Here is a 19,593-nt window from a genome sequence, read left to right as displayed (position 1 = left end):
GCAATATTATCGCGCAAAAGAAGCCAAGCACTCTTTCGAATAATTTATGTGCGGCGAATACATTTCTTGGATCTGTCTAATCACGTGTACTAGCCTCGATGGAATCGAATCGAGAGCTTTAAACACTACATATTAATAGTATAAGCGCTCACTTGCGACAATTATAATTATTACATTCTAATCAGTATCTTTCTAATATCACAAGCTGTTGAAATGTATTTTATATCTTGCGTTTGGCATCGCGTACCCAGTACCTCGTTGAGCGAGTTGATAAATAATAATACTACGAACAGTTTCCCAAGCAATATATTGCTGAACAGGTGGTCATTAAATTGTATCAAATGTATGCGGCGAACATGCCATTATGCCGGCCACTCCGAGACTTGGCATCGTTCCTCAACAAGTTGTGGCGCCTACATATGTTACGACCTCCGCACGATTTCACAGCTATGTTACCTCAACTTAGCAGCTTTGCATTGAAAATAATACCAGTATTAAAAATTAAACTAAGATTCGTTCGATTTCAGCGAATATAAAACATTCGTTCATAAATAATTTAGAGTTTCTTAAAAATAATTCACTGTCACGTTAATATGAAATAACACATAAACCGGTTCGCTAAGTGCTAAGTAAATTTTGAATACGTAAAAATAATCCAGTTTTCCGTGGTGAACTAAACGATGGAGAAATGTGCCAGCGTTCGCCGATATGCATTGGAATGGCCATGGCCGAAGAACTTTTTTCGTGTTCGACGAACTTGAAGAAACACTTCCTGAGCAGATCTACCCGCACCAACAAATAGCAGCTGCATAAACGCGTGTTCATAATACCTACAGTAAGCAGGAAAAGATCCCGGGTTATTGCTGCACCAATGTCATTACAGGAGGTGGAACCTCGACTTGCGACGAACTGCACTCGCACGACGTGTGATTTTCTACCTTCAACATTCGTATTGTCTCCTCCATTTTCTTTATCTGGTTGGTCACTTTAATTGCCACCAATATCTCGGTCTTCGTTTTCGGTGCACAAATTTTTGTGCTGCCGCAGCAACCGGTACCCGAGTCGCATCTGTGAATCACTGTATAGGGTGGAAACACGTTTTCGCTCGTTTTAAGGGCACCGGCGGTCAGATGGTTTTTGATTTTGTAGGACCGGAGTTGTGGGACTCCACATGGAAAACTGGCTGTTCGACTTATGTGTTCTTTTAATTTGATATCGAGTTCCGAAATTGATCCTGCCTCAATTGTCAAAGTGAAAAGGTACAACCCAATCACTATCCAATACCCAGTCTGCATTTTCTAGCAGGTTAGCGCAATACTTTCACGAATCCAAAATAGTTTCAAATACGCACAATCGGTCCGCTTATTATAAATCTGCAGCTTCTATGTCGGTATGGGAATCGGTCGAAACTTCACGTTTTCACAAGTGGTATAGATCCAACGGCAATAAGAAGTAATCCAATAATCCAAAATCCCGTAGTCATGCTACACCGGGGCGTAGGAGAAAAATTTGGGAGCTTGTGAACGTGGGCTGTCAAAGAAATGAACGACCAATTGTACAGAACACTGTGTATCGCAGTTACTCGAAGCACTTTTACCGCGCGTGTTGCACGCGCACAAGCTCACTGTAAAATGATTCGTATCTTGGCTCTGCCGAAGTATATATGCGGCACGGTTAGGTGCGATCGGGCCAATGGAACGCGGAGAGGAAAATCGCAGGGGTTTTTTGATTTCAACAAAATCGACGCGTTGTTCGTTATAGACGCACTAACGGTGAAGTCTGGAAAGGAAATAAAGACGTAGCATACGCACATCCGTTTTTGCGTCAGTATCTGGTATGCGTGAGTGTAACGATAGTTTGATCCGTATGTCGTCTACCTTGCATTACTTTACGCGGCTGTAAATTACCCAACCGTATATTGTCACAGCTTGTGAATAATGCGGATGGACCGATTGCGCAACTTTATAGATTTACGTATGCATGTATATATGTATCTACGTGTCGTTGTAGGATGGGCAAAAGAATGACGGTCTTTCAACTTTCGTATTATGGGTGAAAGTTTTTCTTCGATATTCCGAGTGTTCGTTAATAACACATTTGTGTAGTTGATCGATCTAATAAACGACGAACGCTCCAAACGCCGTAAATGAGGTATTTACAACAATTTACATGAATGTCGAATCTTGGCTTCTCAATCGAGTATGCATGCGAAGGTTGGACATAACTGATGAAAAATGTGAAATTCTTTACATTTCTCGGCACTTTTTTACCTTCTATATCGATTTACTGCAAATATGTGATACGAGTAAGTATGCCCAGAAAAAAAGAATGGTACAAAATTCGCGTGGATAAGGAAACTGATGTAATTCTGTATGAAGGAATCAACATTTTTTCAAACCGTTCATCTTTTACACTGTGATTCATGCAGTTTGTGAATCATCGTATGTAAATGCAGATGAATTCGTCCCAAAATTGTGAACACTAAATTAAACACGCATGTATAATGTTTTCATTACACGATGCAAGTGACGATACGCAATTCCTTATGCTTAAGGGATTTCTTTTATCCGCAAGCGTATTTCATGTACTTTCGAGTGAAAGATGTCCGTTCGTATTACATTTCCATAAATTAACAGCGAATAATGTGAATTTATATCATATTTGTCAAATACGTAAAAATGTGAATTATAATATCACACGAGCGCCAGAAATTTATCGACTAACTCACATTTTAATGATTATTCGGCTAAGCTAGTCGTACTACAGAGAAGAGATTTACCATAAATTTCAAAATAATTAAATAAATATACAGTAATGAACCTCGGTGACGTCATATTGTAGCATATCGAATTTATTGAGACATCCTTGATTATTTGCTTCGTTCAGTCATTCTTGATTAACATGTTTATTCCCGACGCATAAACTTGGGAACTCCTGATTCCCGGTAAACTACCAACGCTGAGAAAAGTCTTTGACCTTCTTTTGCTCGCATCCATCGAGTAGATGCAGTTTCTAATTAATATGCAAATGTCACGTTAGGGATTTGCTTGGGTATAAATACACCTAAGTAACTCCATACCATAATCTGAGTACACCGGAGCTGTGTATTTTGTCTGACTTGTTATTCGTATGACCGCTTCTCGGATATGAAATCGCATATTCATAATGTAGTTTAGGAGAAGAGCAAATAATTATAATTAATTAGTGATCAGCTTAATGCTGTGGTTTGCCCGACTATAGTTTCGCCTTCTTTTTACTCTAAAATAGTAAAGATTCATCAGGTGACTAATCGTTGATCGTAATTTCGTCAATCTTAATCGATCGCTTGTAATTAACGATTTTCTTTTCCCGGAGTATTTCACAATATTCTACGTAGTATAAGTATATATTCATTAGTCCCTTGGTGCACATGCGAATGGTAATTTCTGTCAAGATAAGAAACTTGTTACTAGTGTTTCGCGTATATGATGCATTGCAGAAATGACCGTCTATTACACCGGCTTAGGTGAGAGCGATGCGCTTTGTCTCGGTTATTGGATTGGGCATTAAGTTTATATCCAACAATAACATCCGCATAGTTATCATAGTCACGTATTGCTTGAATACAGCCTACAGACATCCGGGTTCAGGCATTGCGTTTCGAAAATTAATGAATTCAAACATCGTGAACCGTATCTGAGCGCCACATGTGTCAGAACGTGTGCATTCAGGAAATTGATATCTGGGTGTGATGACTAATTATTGCTACTCGTAAACACGGGGAAATATCTTTTTGGTCTGACCACCATGACTAAAGTCTTACGCCGTGAAGGACTGGCGTCGACCTAACGCAACAAGCATACATTCCATACTACAAATCAGAATGGATGTGCGGTTAGTATTAGTCAACGTCTAGATCTAAAGTGTTGGATCATCCGATTTAAAACTTGAGCTTCCTAACGGAAGTTCGACACAGAAAGTATCTCCATCAGTACCGACATTGCGTAGAATTATGCGCATCGTTTGAAAGATAATTACTTTCCGTAATCCGATAACAAGAGCATACGCAACCACCGAAAGAATTGACGTTTGTAAACATGTCGAAACGACACTGGGACAGGAAGAAAAGTAAAATGCGGTAGGATAATATGACCGCACGTGTCGGAACCACTATAAATAGTAACAAGTGCGACTACCCGCACTTTGAACGCGCGTTCGTAGAAAAGTGTATATGCTCCATGAAATAAACGTCAAATGATGAATAAAGAGACCTAACATTAAAACCACCTGCACGTCATTGGCATCACCATTATTTTTCTTCATTATTCTTAGCTGTAACTTCCGTGAAAGCCCCATAATACACCAGCTCATCAAATCCCGGCGAAAGTACAGGATGCAGAGAATGCGAATGACGTACGTTTCTGCTTTCGCAAGTCGTTGCAATATCCGGAGCAGACTTCACTTGCTGCATTGGAACATTTTCCGCAAATCACGTGTACCCTGAGTTTCGATTAGTCTAGACTGTCACCTCTCACTAATGCAACATACTCTACACAAGGACTAATCTGTAAGATGCATAAGCATCTCTCTTCCTAAAAACGAAAAAATAAAATATAGTTTAATGAACCAGTCACTTTCAGCATGATCTCAGAGGTTGAGTAAGAAGGGTGCAAGCTCACAAATAATATCGTAGATGTGTCATTGCCGTGACGATCGTGTCCCCCGATACGTCAGAAGTCAAACGAATGACGCTACCGGTCATTTCTAGATGACTGTTTCGTGGCATGCTGTCCAGCGTTATGCCGAGTGTCAGCAAGTGTTAGGTCCCGTGATAGTGATTGGCAATCTGCGTTACGATAACACGAAGCGTGTCTCGTACGGAGCTATTACCGATGAGTTAATATTCATGCATTGCATACAATTTTTGTGCAAGAAAAAAACAGAAAAAAAAAAAAAAAACGTGACGATGGTCCAGGGTGGGCGCGGTGAGTAAACTTTACCAGCCAGAGATCGCTTCTGCGAATATTATTTGGAGCGAGCGTTTCAATTAACGTACCCGAATGCACATACATAAGTGACTTACACAATATTGCTATCGTTGTCCAATACTAAAAATGGATGATACCTCGAAGGTTCACAACTTCGCTTGAACATTTCATGAACGAGGTAATTATCATATTTAGGGGTGTTGGTGTTTGTAAACCGATAAAACTAGGTTTATAAGAAGTTAGTGATAAAGAATATAGTTCAGTTTTATTTGAATGCTGCTTCATGTTTCGAAGATCGTAGCGTACAGCTAAACTCCGCATCTCCACAAAGTTGAGGCGGTTGGATTTTCTAACTTGGGCTCAAAATAAAATGTAAAAATCTGAACGAGAAATTTTTGGAGTGACAAAGTGAGAGTGCACGTTACCAAGTTTTGTCGAAAGGTATTTCCAGACTTTGAAGTTATTTATTTTGAGATCCATTAATAATTCTATTTCGATGAACAGGTTTTACTGGGAATTCATTAACTCTTTGAATGTTACTGACCCCGGATGGGCAACAGAGTGAATATAGTGTGCTACTTTAGTTTGTTGAAATATATGATGTAAAATTAGTCGAATTTATTAACCAAGAAAAAATAAAGAATGTATGGAACATTTGGGAACATCTCAACCTATCCATGAGTCTCACCATTGTCAATATTATACGTGCCTTGGTATGTTACAGCGCCCGACAAAAACAGCGATTCGCAAAGTTTTGATTAAGAAAAAAGATGGTCTCTTTTAGTAATAGCGCCGTCATCGAAATTATTATTTATGGCTATAATTAATTCTGCTGAGATTTATACCGTAAATTCCTTACGAGGAAGTAAAAATTTTGCGTTCAAAGCGGAATTGGCTGTGAATTTAGTTTAAAGAAAATACGATCTAATCAAAATTCTTACGCTGAAGATTTGTCTCATTTTACTGATCATTTCTACCTCTTGAACTTTGTCAAGAGATTTACTTATATCCCCAAACTTAGAGCACGCCCATCATCGCTCTGGTCGCAAAATTTTTATTTTTTCAAGGAGACTATTAATTAATTCAATAATGGTAATTATAGTTAACAGTGATTTCACTAATTGGTTGATTTCTACAAAACTTGTTTTATTTGAATCAAATATTTTGCGAAGCGTGTTTTTTTTTCGGAACGACCTACTTGCAACATACTAGAAGGTGAATAAAATTAAAAATAGTAACGGTCATAGCCGTGCAGGTACAGATGGCTTAAAAAGCTCCATAAACATGTTTTTTCGCGATGCACACATGTGTCATAGAGCAAAGAGGAACGACTTTTTATTTCCTCGTACATACGTCACTGATACTCAAGGGGTTAATTATTCTGCAGTGAAATATTCAGCAAAATGGCTTTTTCCGGTTTTAATTTTTTTTTTTCAAAGTAGACCTGCTTCTACACTATGTTTTAAATATTCTTGATTCGAAATTAGCGTGCGCTCACTGTTCGCCACTTTGAACAATCCACATTGGTTTCAGATCAGTCTGCACAGAGAGTTCCGAGAAAAATTTCGTCACCGCTGCGTAATGCGATTCACGAATCAAAAGGTGTAGTTAAGACGTTTCGAAAATAAATAAATAAATAAATGAAAATTAACAATAATTTCCACGTGCATCCAGTACAACCAAATAGTGTAATCTGCTTCAGGCTGTATAATGAGAAAGAAGCTGCATGTGCGATGATTAAGCCGACGCGACGTTATCGGTCAAAGTTGTCTGAAGGTGAAAAAACCGGTCTGTATAATGGTGCGAGCACTTTTGACTTTTTCGATGAAATAAAACGTAAATAATTACATTAAAAATGTCATCCTATATAACATATCCGCTTTGCGCGTCTTTGAAAAGCCTTCAAGATATTGGACGTTGTTGAAACTCTGTGATACAAGACGTGAGATCAAGCTGGAGATGTAGTGAAGAAAATTTGAATACGGCATCAAAGGATTTTCCGTTTCTCGATTATTACGCATTGATAAGCATATAAGGTGTAAACTGGCCTTCGCGGCAACCCCGGCTGTGAGTATTCTTCAGAAGTCTCTATATATAGAAGAACGCAACGTAGTTTAAATGAATCGCGAGCGTTATGACGTACACGGGATATTTCCCGATGAAAAAGTATTGTCACTCTGCGAGTATATTTTCATTCCGTCCAATTGAAAGATAATCTGGCACTGTAAATCGTGATTGCTAATTTTTAATTATAGATGGTAACAGTTACTCGAAACGATGGCAAATATTATACATTGCAGGTAATTGAGGAGAAAACATGGTTATTCTTGGCTGCCTTTTGTATAAAAGGAATTAAACAACTTTGGGATCGTTTCAGTTTGAAACCAGTTCCAAGAGACGACAACAGCTGAAATACTGTACTTATTTCAATTGTTATCATTCACTATATCATAACAGGAAAGGCCCGTGCACGATGTTACTTATACTTGTACATAATATATATGTATTCATTTCGTGCCTAAATTTCGTGTTTCAGTAGCAACGGCAGATGAATGTGAGAACTATTTCCAGTTTCATCAGATAAACTATGTTTCTTACAACTATTTACACTTAAAAATATTTTAATATAAGATTTTCTACGCAAAACATATCGTATATACGCATCAGTTAACAAGACATTACTCTTACGCCTTGTGTAACAAGAAGTGTATGCCATTATAGCAGTCGCATTACCAGATACAACAATAAGTAAAAACAGATGGAAATAACGAGGCAAGATATGCACTATCAGTTAAGATACTTAAAAACAAGGAAAAGCTGTCCGCGTTCATTTTTCTCCAATAAAAAGAAAAAACTTCTTCAAACCCAAAAAAGGTTTGATTGACCCCGATCGCCCGTCGCTGAAATCCATTTCTATCAATGTAAATGTTACGTTTTAAATTTTCTGGTATATTTATAAAGTATGACGATGGAAACTATTTCGCTGATCTATTGCTCGGATGGCCTTGTCCGGGCACGTTGAGTCATGGCCGATATAGCAACGAGATGCACTTGACCTGAGTTTTCAATCTCGGACTGACGATGCCCAGCTGACGCTCTCGCATCTCTTGTCTTGGAATATTATTGCCAAAATGGACCCTTATCCCCCTATCCCCTTATTTTACCAAGGTCTTATTTATTTATTCAATAAATGCTCTATCACTTTATACCAAGCACGAGACCGCTGCTATCTTGCAATGATTCATATTCAAGGATTAGACAGACAGTCTCTAGGCTAGACACGATTTTGGTCTGGAAGTAATTGAAATAAACCGAGGGTCAGAAGAATTTTCACAACTTACGCGTTCGAATTTTGTAAATTCGGCTCAAGACAAAACTCCTGCCCTTCAACTTGGAAGCATCCACGTAAGTTATGCCCGCAATACTTCAGTACACTTGTGCCAGTTGTGGATCTGCAATGACAATTAAATTGGTAAATAATTCAATAGTGAAATAAAGATTAGCGAACATCACCGAGATTGTTAAGTTTATTTGTCGATTCTATTTTGAAGTAAATAACTTAAATCAATATCATATGTAGTTCCCGTAGATGCTGATTATTGTTCCGGGAGTTGCGCATCGCCTTAGTTCTTAGCTGCAATCGTACATGTCGAAATTCAACAGTTAATTAATTCTCATTGAAAAAAGCTTCGCTTGTGGTATGGAAGTATTATAAACGAAAGACAACTTATTGATTTAAGTTATTTATTTAAAAATGGAATCGACAAATAATATTAACAAAATGGGTGAAGTTCACTAATCTCAATTTAGCTGTGTCGTCTCTTTAAGTACGTATTTCTATCTAGGTTGAAAGAATTTTGAAATCATTGGTGTAAGAAAATGCAATTAATTTCCCGAAATCTACGAGGTAAACTCTTTTATGTTTTTAATTCTCCATATTTGGTTATCGAAGGCTTGTCCTGGAAGACAAACGACATGACTCAACAATGAGGATGCTACCGAGACACATTGCAGCAAGTATCTATAAGGCATATATTTTCCCGGTTTTGCAAAACTCTATCCCCTTCGGTGGAAGAACTCGTAAAGTACTCGAGCCGAAGCACGACTAAAGTAGACGAGTATTTTTCTGGGAAGTAGTATTAATTGATATCTTCCGAAGAGTATAAACGTATGCCACATGGATGTCTCGAAAAGGTGAAGTGAATTACAGATTTTTATAACGATTGGTGTCATAAACGAAGCAATAACTGTTTCAATTGTGATTGAGTTGGGCTGGAATTATCCATGTGCAGATATTAAAATATGCGCGTACAAAGAACGAGTTCTTATACCGATTTCATGACGCATGAAAATTCCTGGAATCTTTGGCATGAACAAATGTCTACGACCTTGAACCCAGTTAATAAGGCTTAGCACAACTCCATTGTACGCGTTTTTAAATATGCTTGTTAAAATAAATAAGACCTGGTCCCGATGCAAAATTTTCACCCCCAAGTAATTGCATCGTTGACTGTACTATCATCTATGAATCACCTGTACGGGAACGGGTCAGAATCCATAGTCCAATCGGGGTTTCCCCGACGAGCCGTGGCGTAATCGACATATATACGTAGATAGAAATGTAGGTGTTGCCATCTGTTTTTAAGCGTAATTTAACATGACTTTGCCCACAAGTTACGATTGGTCTAGCCTTCCGTGCCCATGATTCAATTGCGAAATATAAATAGATTCATTCGGTGAAGCTATAAGACGACGAGACACACGAACGGTTGTAGGCAAACTAACCATTGTCAATATGGACTCGTAGATTCTTCAAACAGATGTTAACGACATGGTGAAGTGACAATTTATAGGAAAATGGTCAACAACTTCTCGGCTATACAGCTGCAATTCGTCTGAATAACACAGGAAACGAGAAATACCCATGCAACATCGACTCTGGGATTTATTTGTTGTTTCGGTAAAGTCGAGACAGCCATCAACAGACAACGAATATAAGCACCATCTGTACAAGACGGAGAGGGAAGAAATATTTGGTCAGGTGACTCATATCCTTTTAGTAACTTACGACGTTATTTGGAACGCCATTTATTTGATTCAATTGAAAATATTGGTGAAAAATATTTTTATAGCTTTGATTTTGTACTCTAGCACGAATCTTGAATCGGTGAATGTCTTATCGAAACTTAATTCTAACATGCATAGTTATGAACGTAATAATGGAACGGAACGGAATTGAATTTTTTCAAGATGTGCAATATTGAGTACAATGCCAATAAAAATATGTGAAAGGTGTACATTCCGAATTGAAGTTATGTCAACCTTACCCGGATAATGGATACGCAGAAAATGGGTGTGATGCAGAAATTTCCTTATTCTGGTGTAAAAGTAGTCGATGGCGTGTGTAGGTATCGTCATCGTCTCACCGCATACTTACGGGAAATACGCAAAACAGGAGTGGCTCAGACGGTATGTAATTCGGATGTGGTCAACCGCAATGATCAAAAAGATTCACATGCATGTGCAGAGTATTTACGCAACAGAAGTAATACCGCGATCTAGCGAATAAAAGCGAATAAAAAGAATAAATAAATGAATCTGGAGATCGAAAAAAAAAATATTTTTTTTTTTTTGAGTTAGTCTAATATATACTGTGTATATACTATGTGTATATTATAATATATACTATATATACTATACATATACTATGTATATCCGTGACATATATAATATGCGTGCATATTATATAGAATGTAACTCGTTTGACTTTCAGAATCGGGATATCTCAGAAATGATGATTCTTAGGAAAAAAAAGTATAGAGACCATTTTTGTGGATAATTTTATGATCTACAATTTTGGTCCAAGCTTTTTTTTTGGTAAAATTAACCGTTAACGAGAAAAATCGAAAAAACCAAAAATTTTGGCCTTTGACCTTGAATAAGCTTTTTTAGCACACATGGTATCGATGGGGACTTTTTTGTTTTTATTTATAATGGTAAACCCAAGGTCTCTACCAAAATTCAGCTCTGTCGGAATTATTGTGGCTCGATCACTATTTTTATGTCTAAATTGACCGGACTATTAATTATAATACTAAAATATATTATACTGGCAATACCTGTGACGTAAGCAAGATGAAAAATCCGTAGGAAGATAAAGGAACATGACGTCATCGGTAACAGTTTCGTTACGCACGTGACAAGAGGAAACGAAACAGACATTAAGAATCCGAAAACTTTCTGCCGATTTTCGACATGCTGAACGCGGTTAACCCGAGTGAATCATCAAATCCCACGTAGGCATACACGTGCGATGTAGTATAAATACCACGTGAAATTCTGAGTGCCGAAATTCGTCAGGGAGATGATCGCGACCCATGTCGATATGCTCCAGTAAAGTTTGTTTCAACCAATACAGTAACATGAAAAGTCCCTATGTCAAACATGGATATACATACATAAAATGGTATAGGAATGTAACAAAACTTATGATTGATTATGATCATTCATTTTAATGCTTCATACGTCACTGCAGGCGAAACTGGGATGGCCGTAGCTAAATATAGACACGTATAAATTAAACTCCGTAATTATGAATAATTTGTGCGAGTTAGACATGATTTGTAAATGCAAGCGAGTTATCTTTTTCTATGTGAATATAGAAAGTTCTTCCTCTTCGAGCACAATTGTAAGAGTGTCTGTAAGTGTGTTTACATTTTGGTAACTTACGCTTCTTGGTGCGAAGCTCGTAAGACAGTCAATGACCGTCTGATATTAAATTGCGGATCGTATAATATTGAAATGCGGATATGCATCATCAATGTTAATATTAATCTCGAGGTAATTTTTCAATTTGTGAAAAGTATATATAATTTGAAAAACTGGTAAATTCGAAAAATTAACGACGGAGCCAGGAATCGAACCTGGTATCTAGCGATGCTTTACCGGAGCCTTACTCCACTAGACCACCTAGCCGCCCTCTGTGTATGTATGAGGGCGGCTAGGTGGTCTAGTGGAGTAAGGCTCCGGTAAAGCATCGCTAGATACCAGGTTCGATTCCTGGCTCCGTCGTTAATTTTTCGAATTTACCAGTTTTTCAAATTATATATCTTTTTCTATAATTAATCTCAGGTAGAACGTAATGTTTTCTGATTTATAACGGTTGCGTTGTTTTTATGTATTACTGAAATGCTTTCAGGCATGAACTGTGTACGAAAAATTCGGAAGCTCGTACACAGATTGATACGAATTCATATCCGGCTGATTATATAAAACCTTTTTTCACCTCTTCATCTCCTGTCTTCAATATAAAAATTATTACTTTCGCAGCCCAGTATAATTAGGATCCAATAGTTCTAGTAAACTGAATAAGTTGATAATTACAGAATTTTAGATACTCTCGATTAAGAAAAGATTTACATTGAAACCAGGAAAATTACTTTTGATTCTTTTTACAAGGAAGCCATCCCAGGTCGACGTCTCCAATTTGATTTTTGTTTGTAATAATTTTTATACGTATTTTTTTCGTTATCTTCTCTAACACTTTGAGGGGGTGAAACCTCCAAAGTAAGGCATGTCAAGGGGCGATTTGGCAGTTTTTTTTTTTTTTTTATTATGAAATTTACATGTTTCGTTTCTCGTTCCACTTCGTGGAATTTCTCATCGCTTTTCTTCTGTAATCTTAACCGTATACCTGTATAAACTTTTATTTTAGTCGCGGTGGCCAAGTCCGCGTGCCAGCAGCATGGAAATTACGACGAGCATTATAAACATACCCATAACGTGATACGTATGCATGTACATACATACATAGATACACTGCATGACGTGATAATGTGAAAAGCGAGAATCCTGACGGTCCTGGTTGAAGTATACCGCGATAAGAAGAGGGGAGTATAAATAATTCTGGTTTGGTAACGATCCGTCTAGTCTTACGCACAACTTGGACGGTGTTTAAAAGCCCGCCGTGCGTTACGGCTGCGAGCCAATTTATTCCGACAGAAGAGACGTATTATTAATTGGCAGGCCTACGCTATTTGTATCCAGTTTTTCTTGTTATAATTGCCGGCAATCCTAATTCATTGTAAATCAAGTCACGATGAACAAAGTCTTGGTAATTCTAGTCACGATCGGATGCACAATGACCAATTGCAGACCCCAAAGGTAAGCCAATACTAACGATATAATATATAGATCAATCGATAATTTTCACTTTTATATTTATTACTTTTTCCTCAAATTTTTCATTTAACTGCGCAGTTTGTTCGCAGTTATGTAATTATTTGTACACTGCAAGTGTGTGAACTATTTGAAAATAGTTTTCGAAATGCTTATATAATGAAAAATATAGGATCACATAGGATGTGGTATGATATACGTATGTGTAACATATTTCAGTTCAGCTTGACCGGCCATATTTATACGATGCCATTTCTTTTTCTTCGTAGAAAAAAAAACACAGGTTGTAATGCATGTTTGAAGCAGAGAGGGAAAAGATTTTTTTTTGCGACTTCTTTTGTATTAGACTTTGAAAAGTTGCGATGATTTTCTTTTTACGTGAACTGCAACAAATCTGCCAAATTTTATGAAATATTGCTGTCACAGATTTAAAAAAAATCTATAATAAGATACAATGAAGATCAACGTGAATTTGCAAGAGTAAGGTTTTTCACGTGCACAGAATTTCAGCTGAAAGGTTCATGAGTTCCTGTTAGGTATAGTAATTTTAAAATCCCTGGTGAAGAACAAGTGCGTAATTGTACATCACATTTCGTGGATAAATTATGCACTGAAATGACATTTTTTGAGAGAAAATACTTTCTTTGAATTGAAAATTCATATCTTTCAGTTGAAATTAAAATAAGACAGTATTCTCAAAAAATTATTCCATTTGCAGGCTACACAGTGGGTCCCCTATTTCCCTAAACTTGACATATTCTTTTTTCTCTCCGCATAAACACTGTAAAACTGAAGGTTTCCCCTAAATATATGTATCTCAAAGCAGTTAACTTTCCTCTAAAATCCCTCTATTTTTGCCAGTCAGTTGCTTTTTTTTCATAAATTAAAAGGGATTGTAAAAATCAATTTGATGCATAAGAACAATATTTATACTTGCAACTTAACATTGGAACAAACAAAAAAAAAAAATACATTGAATCTCAAAACTCTCTTATATTTCACCTAACCGTATTTTTGACGGTTTTATTTTGTTCCTACATTTAGTTGGAAATATAAACATTGTTTTCAAGCATCAAATTAATTTTTTCATTCCATTTCAGTTTATAAAAAAAAGATGATTGACATACGTCGAAAATTTCAATGCATTTTCGTTTCAATGTATATTCATCCAAAATTTGAATTGCCCCCCATTTTAATACTATTGGCGCGTGTTAATATTATCCAAAAATTTGTATATTCACAGGTGTTTTTTTTTTTTTTTTATAATATGAACATATATTTAGGGTGCAGTCGGACACCCTGGTGTCTATCTAATTTTGCTGTATTTGGTCAGTACCATGAAAAAATATTGGAACCCTAACACCCCGTTATTTTCGCAAAGTTTTCCCCTATTTCCCCAAAAATTACTTGGTTTGAGCACTGTGAAGCCTGCATTTGCAAATTGGAAGATACACAGCAGTTGACGGAATTGGATGAATTATTGAGCGATTTTGTGACTGAGAAAATGATGAACATAAGACTGATTCTGATTATGCCTCTACAATTTACCCTTATAGTATAACAGCTTTACAGATTTTATATCAAATTCTTTTTGTTCCATCAATTATGATAGTTACCATGAATTGATATATTTTTACATTAAACAGTCACAGTGAGGCGGCGTTCAATCTACACATGAAACAAGTCGGGAGGTTCTGGTGTAAGCGCCCACAACTCTATTCAATACCTGTCATAGATTTGTTACAAGGAAACAGAAGTACAGAAGAACGGTTCACCCCACTTTCAACAGTGTTATTTCGATGCGAAGCAACCTCAGGCTGTTGTAAGGAAAACACAATCTGTGCGCCAAAGATGTATGAAAACGTCACACTTATATTCAAAGTTGAGCACATAATTAAGAAAAATTTACCTGACCGTTATGAAACCATTATTGCAGAGAACCATACGTTATGCCACTGTGTATGATCTAGTAGCGAATAATTCCTAATTTTGCTAGTGATTGCAATCTTTGATTGTCAACGACAATATCGTCATTCGTCTTGAAATAGTTTGTAACTGTTGTAAATATTTTGAGTTGAAACGGATTAGTATATCTAGAGATCAAGATGTTTCCATAAATACCTATTAGTTATACAATGTGCAGATTACTCACATGCACACAGATTTGGGTTACTTTTGTCACGATATCGTTGTTCTATTTCATTCTCTAAATGCAGCTTTATTGACGATGTTTGTTATTTAGCGTAGAGAATGCTGATATATTATTGATAAAAATTACAATTATACTAACAAGTTGTTCTCTTCGCATACGGTAATAAGTACAATTTATGTACACTGACTTGTATGTAATTTTATATTTCATAATGAATGTAAATTTGCTGTGGTCATGTTGTTCACTACCAACAAATTCATATCTATTTAATGTATTATACACGGTTCATGTAGTGTATGGACTGATACGAATTTTACAAAGCATGATTGTGATACAGTATGAATATATATTTTACTATTTCTATTAAAGGCACATTGAAACGTTTTCTTTGTATTTATCTGGCTGCGTCATAAGATCCCCATCCCAGGCCGTGCTGAAACTTGGAATATCTACTGATAATTTTGGGAAGATTTGAGATTCCGTCCTGAAGCACAAATCAACTAGGATTTTTTGGAATGTGAAGTGAAAATATAACGGAAAAAACTGTGCATGCTTTGCATGAGTTTAGATATAAGCGTTGCGTTGGGTACATAATGTCAAACTACCATCAGAGTGCCTTTATCATCTGGGGTAAAATACAAATTTACTACAGGAAATTAGAAAAAAAAAGAGCTGAATATATTGCATAAATACCTGTTTACATAAAACACCTTACGGTCAAACTTACTTGGATGTAAAACACATTGGTGTGTGAGGTTTAAATTTTATGCATACTATTATATGGAGTATCGTAATTCCTACTTATGGCTGAAGTTTTCTTTCGTAGATATCCGTAATATTAATATTGAGATCTAGGCATAATGTATTGTCTGGCCTGTGTAGACTGCATGTATTCATATCATCATGTAGAAAACAATAGTAAGTCCTTCTCTCATTTCACTGTTTGTGAATATCAAAGTATTGTTTGGCAGCTAATAGATCACGTTTGATAGTCGCATTTTCCGGGTCAAGTTTAAGAGCCGCTTCCAACTCAGGTATGCCATGTTGAGGAGAAGATAACTTGCAGAGTGCCGCTCCACGCCTAGCATGACACTTGGCACGAGAATCTAAATTTCCTTTGCAATGAGGTACCATCAATTCTAAGGCCTGTAATTGCATTCTGCTTAATATGATAATATTAAATTATGACAATGGAAGGTAATATTTGAATAACTATTATAATTACTAAAATAATAACAGCAGAAATCTGTATCATAAAAAAGGAATCTACATGTAATGTTCATGTATCGAGTAGAATATACTAACCTTAGAGCAATCTTCAGTGCATCTGAAGTAATTACCAAGAGCATAATGAGCTGCTGATCTATTTGAGTATAAAGATGACATCTTAGGACTTAATTTTATTCCATGACTATAGGCGCTGATTGCCCCCAAGTAATTTCCAGCTTTGAAGAACTCGCTGTAAATAACACCAGATCTATCAATATTCATACCTTGTTAATGTTTATGCTGTTTGACACGACAATTTGTAATAACAAAGATGTGTGTGACGGGTTGTCTGGTGATGATGTACATTTTATTGAATGACTGAAGTTTAAGTGTTGACTCTTCATTTTCGAATATACATTGATGGTAACATACTCTCCCTTATCCTTAAGCCATTGAGGATCCAATTCTTCTGGTCTCAAGTCTTCCAGAATGAAACCGGTTTGTCGTCTTGCTGCCGCCTGTTTCTCCAGCCACTAAAACCAACCAACATCTCCCTGATATTATGAAAACTTGATAAGTCTTAACCAAGTACTCAAGGAAGCCTTGTTCACTTTAAGGCATCTTTAATATGACCCTCCAAACAATGAAACGATGAAATGATGACGCAAGGTCAGCCTGAGATGGTTAATTGTCAGTTTGAAAGAGTCAATATCTTTGTACAGTTAGTTTGATATCTGGCACGATACGCATGTATAAATAATTAATTTTAACTCTATTCAAACAAATCATCTTTAGATATCTGCGAGAACGAGATGTATTTAGGACAGCGAACCAAGCAGGTTTACCTCTTGCTCTTCTACTTGATGGCTTTCCCTAGCAGGAGTTGGAAATGTGCGTTCAGAAAACTTGACGTTAATTATTCCATTTTGTCTTGGTAATGGGATCGCCTTTTTAGGTTCATCAAATATTGTATTAGCCTTGAAATTTTTTTGCGTCAATACGTTCCTTATGATTTGCTTTCCAGGTTTCGGACTTTTCTCGGCTCTTTCACTGTAAAATTTCTTTAATCTCTTTTCATTCATCTCTTTGATGAATGACTGTGTCGTTGAAAAGGAAGAAGTTTCTTCAGTTGTACAATCAGACTCAGAAACTTCAGAAGAACTGGATGAATCGGATTCATTAGATTTCTGGACATCCTGAAGTGCTGTGCTGCTTCCACCAGTAAAGTGTGCGACATTTGATTCATGGTGCTTTATTTCTTCAATTCGTGATTCATTTAAACTAGTATCATTTATATCACTTTGTTCTACCCTTGCCTGTTCCAGTTGTTTCAAAGCTGGACTATTTTCCATTTTGAGAGTCAATCCTTGATTAAGAATTTCTTTTTGCGTCATTTCTCTAGATTTAAGCTCGCCTGCTTCATCTTTGAACCACTTCAATGGTGGCCTAAGTAAACATGAATTTCTAACTCTTATGTTGAATTTCAAGAAAAAAGATGTTACAATTATTAGTGTTATACGTAGACTACGAAATTTATGACAGTGACCAATTTTTTCATCAGACAATAATTTTCACTCACTGAAAATTAAATGCTATCAATATCTTTATACCTATAAGCTTTCCTGTTCTCTTGAACTTCGCCTTCAATACTCGACAATATTGGATTCTGCATTGTACACCTCCACTCTTCAAAATCGTTCATTGCTTGTTTACGCTCTGTGTCACGTAGCAAGTCTATTTTGTTTAACGTTGCTGTGTCTAAGTTGATTTGCGCTCTGACTGCTTGTTTCTGTAGCTTGTGTCTTTTCTCTATTGAAAATAAAAATTTCCATTGAGTTATGTACTGAGCATCGCAAAAATAAAGTTACATTATAATAACTTGGAATTTTAATAGCTTACCACTTCTAGCTTTAGCCCTTTCTTCAGCCATTACTTGAGCTTGCTCCAAGGCCTGTGTCCTACGTTCTTTTTTAGCATGTTTATCCAGATCTTCTAGAAGACTAGGCCAGATCAAACCTAAGTCTGCTTTTTTTAAAGTAAAGACTACGTTCGCCTGTTCTTTGTCCAAAATGCATTTGCTTTCGTGCTCCAGAATGTTACCCCAGAGAAAGAGCTCCAGGACGAATGGCGGATAGCTGGCCTTCGACAAATATGAAATTTATTTCTGAAATTGTTTTTCTAATATCTAAAATATATGCAACAGTGGTGACATAAAAAATTTTTTTTTAAATATTTGATAACAACATAATAGATTGACACGTGTAATACCACCTTTATATAGTTGGTTGAAGTAAATAAATCCACATTCTTTGGGTTACCGAAAAGGGGTGTGCTAACTACTACTGAGTCATCTGTTTGACGCCAGCTGTATTCCTTGACCACAATAGCTGGCATATTTGAAATCGATTCAACTCAATAGACGATAAGTGTGTCCGTTTACAGAACTATAGCGTCAATAGTGAACACAAGTATTTTTATGATGTCTTTGCTGAAAGTTTGAAGTGTGCCACTCAGATGCAGATAATTAATGTGCCTTGTTGAGCATGGGATCCATAAGTTTCACGTAGAAGAAATAATGTATGAAAACATAAAGAGAAATCGCTTTAGTACCAGTGATGTTAACTTATTGACCAAACAAACCAAATATACCTTGGTTACGATAACAACAATAACATGTGATATCTGATCATCTTCGCTTACAGGTTTCTGCATAAAAAAATTAATTTGTTACGATACATCGTACTACACTTGACTAATTTTACATGATTTTAAAATTGTAGATATAAAAAATAAATACATATCCTGTAAACACGGACATTGAATCTCGATTAAATTCATCTCAATCAATACATACATTCTAGTAAGTATATTTAGCTGCACTATGGGTTGTTTTAGAGTAAAAAATCTTGATCATAACTGGAAGTCATTGGTATGGTTTGGTATAAGATAATATAGATACTTGACATATTAGAAATTAAAATCATCAAGGATAGAATGATTTTTTCATCCAATTATAGTGTACGAATTGTCTGTTTTTATTTAAAATCTTCTAGAGTATTTGACAATATTTCATTTTTTTTTTTCTTT

General features: G+C 36.3%; 1 protein-coding gene and 1 long non-coding RNA gene across 8 annotated transcripts; one reads left to right on the top strand and one right to left on the bottom strand.

Moving 5' to 3' along the window:
- Positions 1-5,020: 5,020 nt before the first annotated feature.
- LOC124298319 (uncharacterized) lies at positions 5,021-7,826 on the top strand. 2 transcript variants are annotated; one of them, XR_006906860.1, is made up of 5 exons: positions 5,021-5,145; positions 6,501-6,569; positions 6,670-6,767; positions 6,867-7,034; positions 7,268-7,826. It is a non-coding gene; the product is annotated as an uncharacterized LOC124298319 (long non-coding RNA). The 2 variants fall into 2 exon arrangements; XR_006906824.1 differs by having other exon boundaries at positions 6,670-7,034.
- A 7,450-nt stretch (positions 7,827-15,276) lies between these two features.
- On the bottom strand, positions 15,277-19,382 carry LOC124302011 (dynein axonemal assembly factor 4-like). Of its 6 annotated transcripts, none has more exons than XM_046757742.1 (7): positions 18,778-19,382; positions 18,406-18,646; positions 18,117-18,315; positions 17,352-17,952; positions 16,939-17,039; positions 16,603-16,756; positions 15,277-16,443 (listed from the first exon to the last, which is right to left on the bottom strand). In XM_046757742.1, the coding sequence occupies exons 1-7, from the start codon at positions 18,898-18,900 to the stop codon at positions 16,234-16,236; spliced, it is 1,629 nt and encodes a 542-aa protein (XP_046613698.1). In that variant the 5' UTR covers positions 18,901-19,382; the 3' UTR covers positions 15,277-16,233. The 6 variants fall into 6 exon arrangements, 3 of the variants coding, with proteins under 3 accessions (XP_046613698.1, XP_046613709.1, XP_046613716.1); XM_046757753.1 differs by having other exon boundaries at positions 16,249-16,456; XR_006907617.1 differs by having other exon boundaries at positions 16,275-16,412; positions 16,871-17,039.
- Between the last annotated feature and the right edge of the window lie 211 nt (positions 19,383-19,593).

This window comes from Neodiprion virginianus, chromosome 1 (genome assembly GCF_021901495.1).
Source record: "Neodiprion virginianus isolate iyNeoVirg1 chromosome 1, iyNeoVirg1.1, whole genome shotgun sequence".
Taxonomy (NCBI): Eukaryota; Metazoa; Arthropoda; class Insecta; order Hymenoptera; family Diprionidae; genus Neodiprion; species Neodiprion virginianus.
This window is presented reverse-complemented; position numbering and strand designations above follow the sequence as displayed.

Excerpts from the sequence above, each read along its gene's own strand:
- LOC124302011 (XM_046757742.1), bottom strand. The coding sequence starts at position 18,900 with ATGCCAGCTATTGTGGTCAAGGAATACAGCTGGCGTCAAACAGATGAC. Across the intron at positions 18,316-18,405 it reads AAGGGCTAAAGCTAGAAGTG|AGAAAAGACACAAGCTACAG; the intron begins GTAAGCTATTAA and ends TATTTTCAATAG. Across the intron at positions 17,953-18,116 it reads GAGAACAGGAAAGCTTATAG|GCCACCATTGAAGTGGTTCA; the intron begins GTATAAAGATAT and ends ATGTTTACTTAG.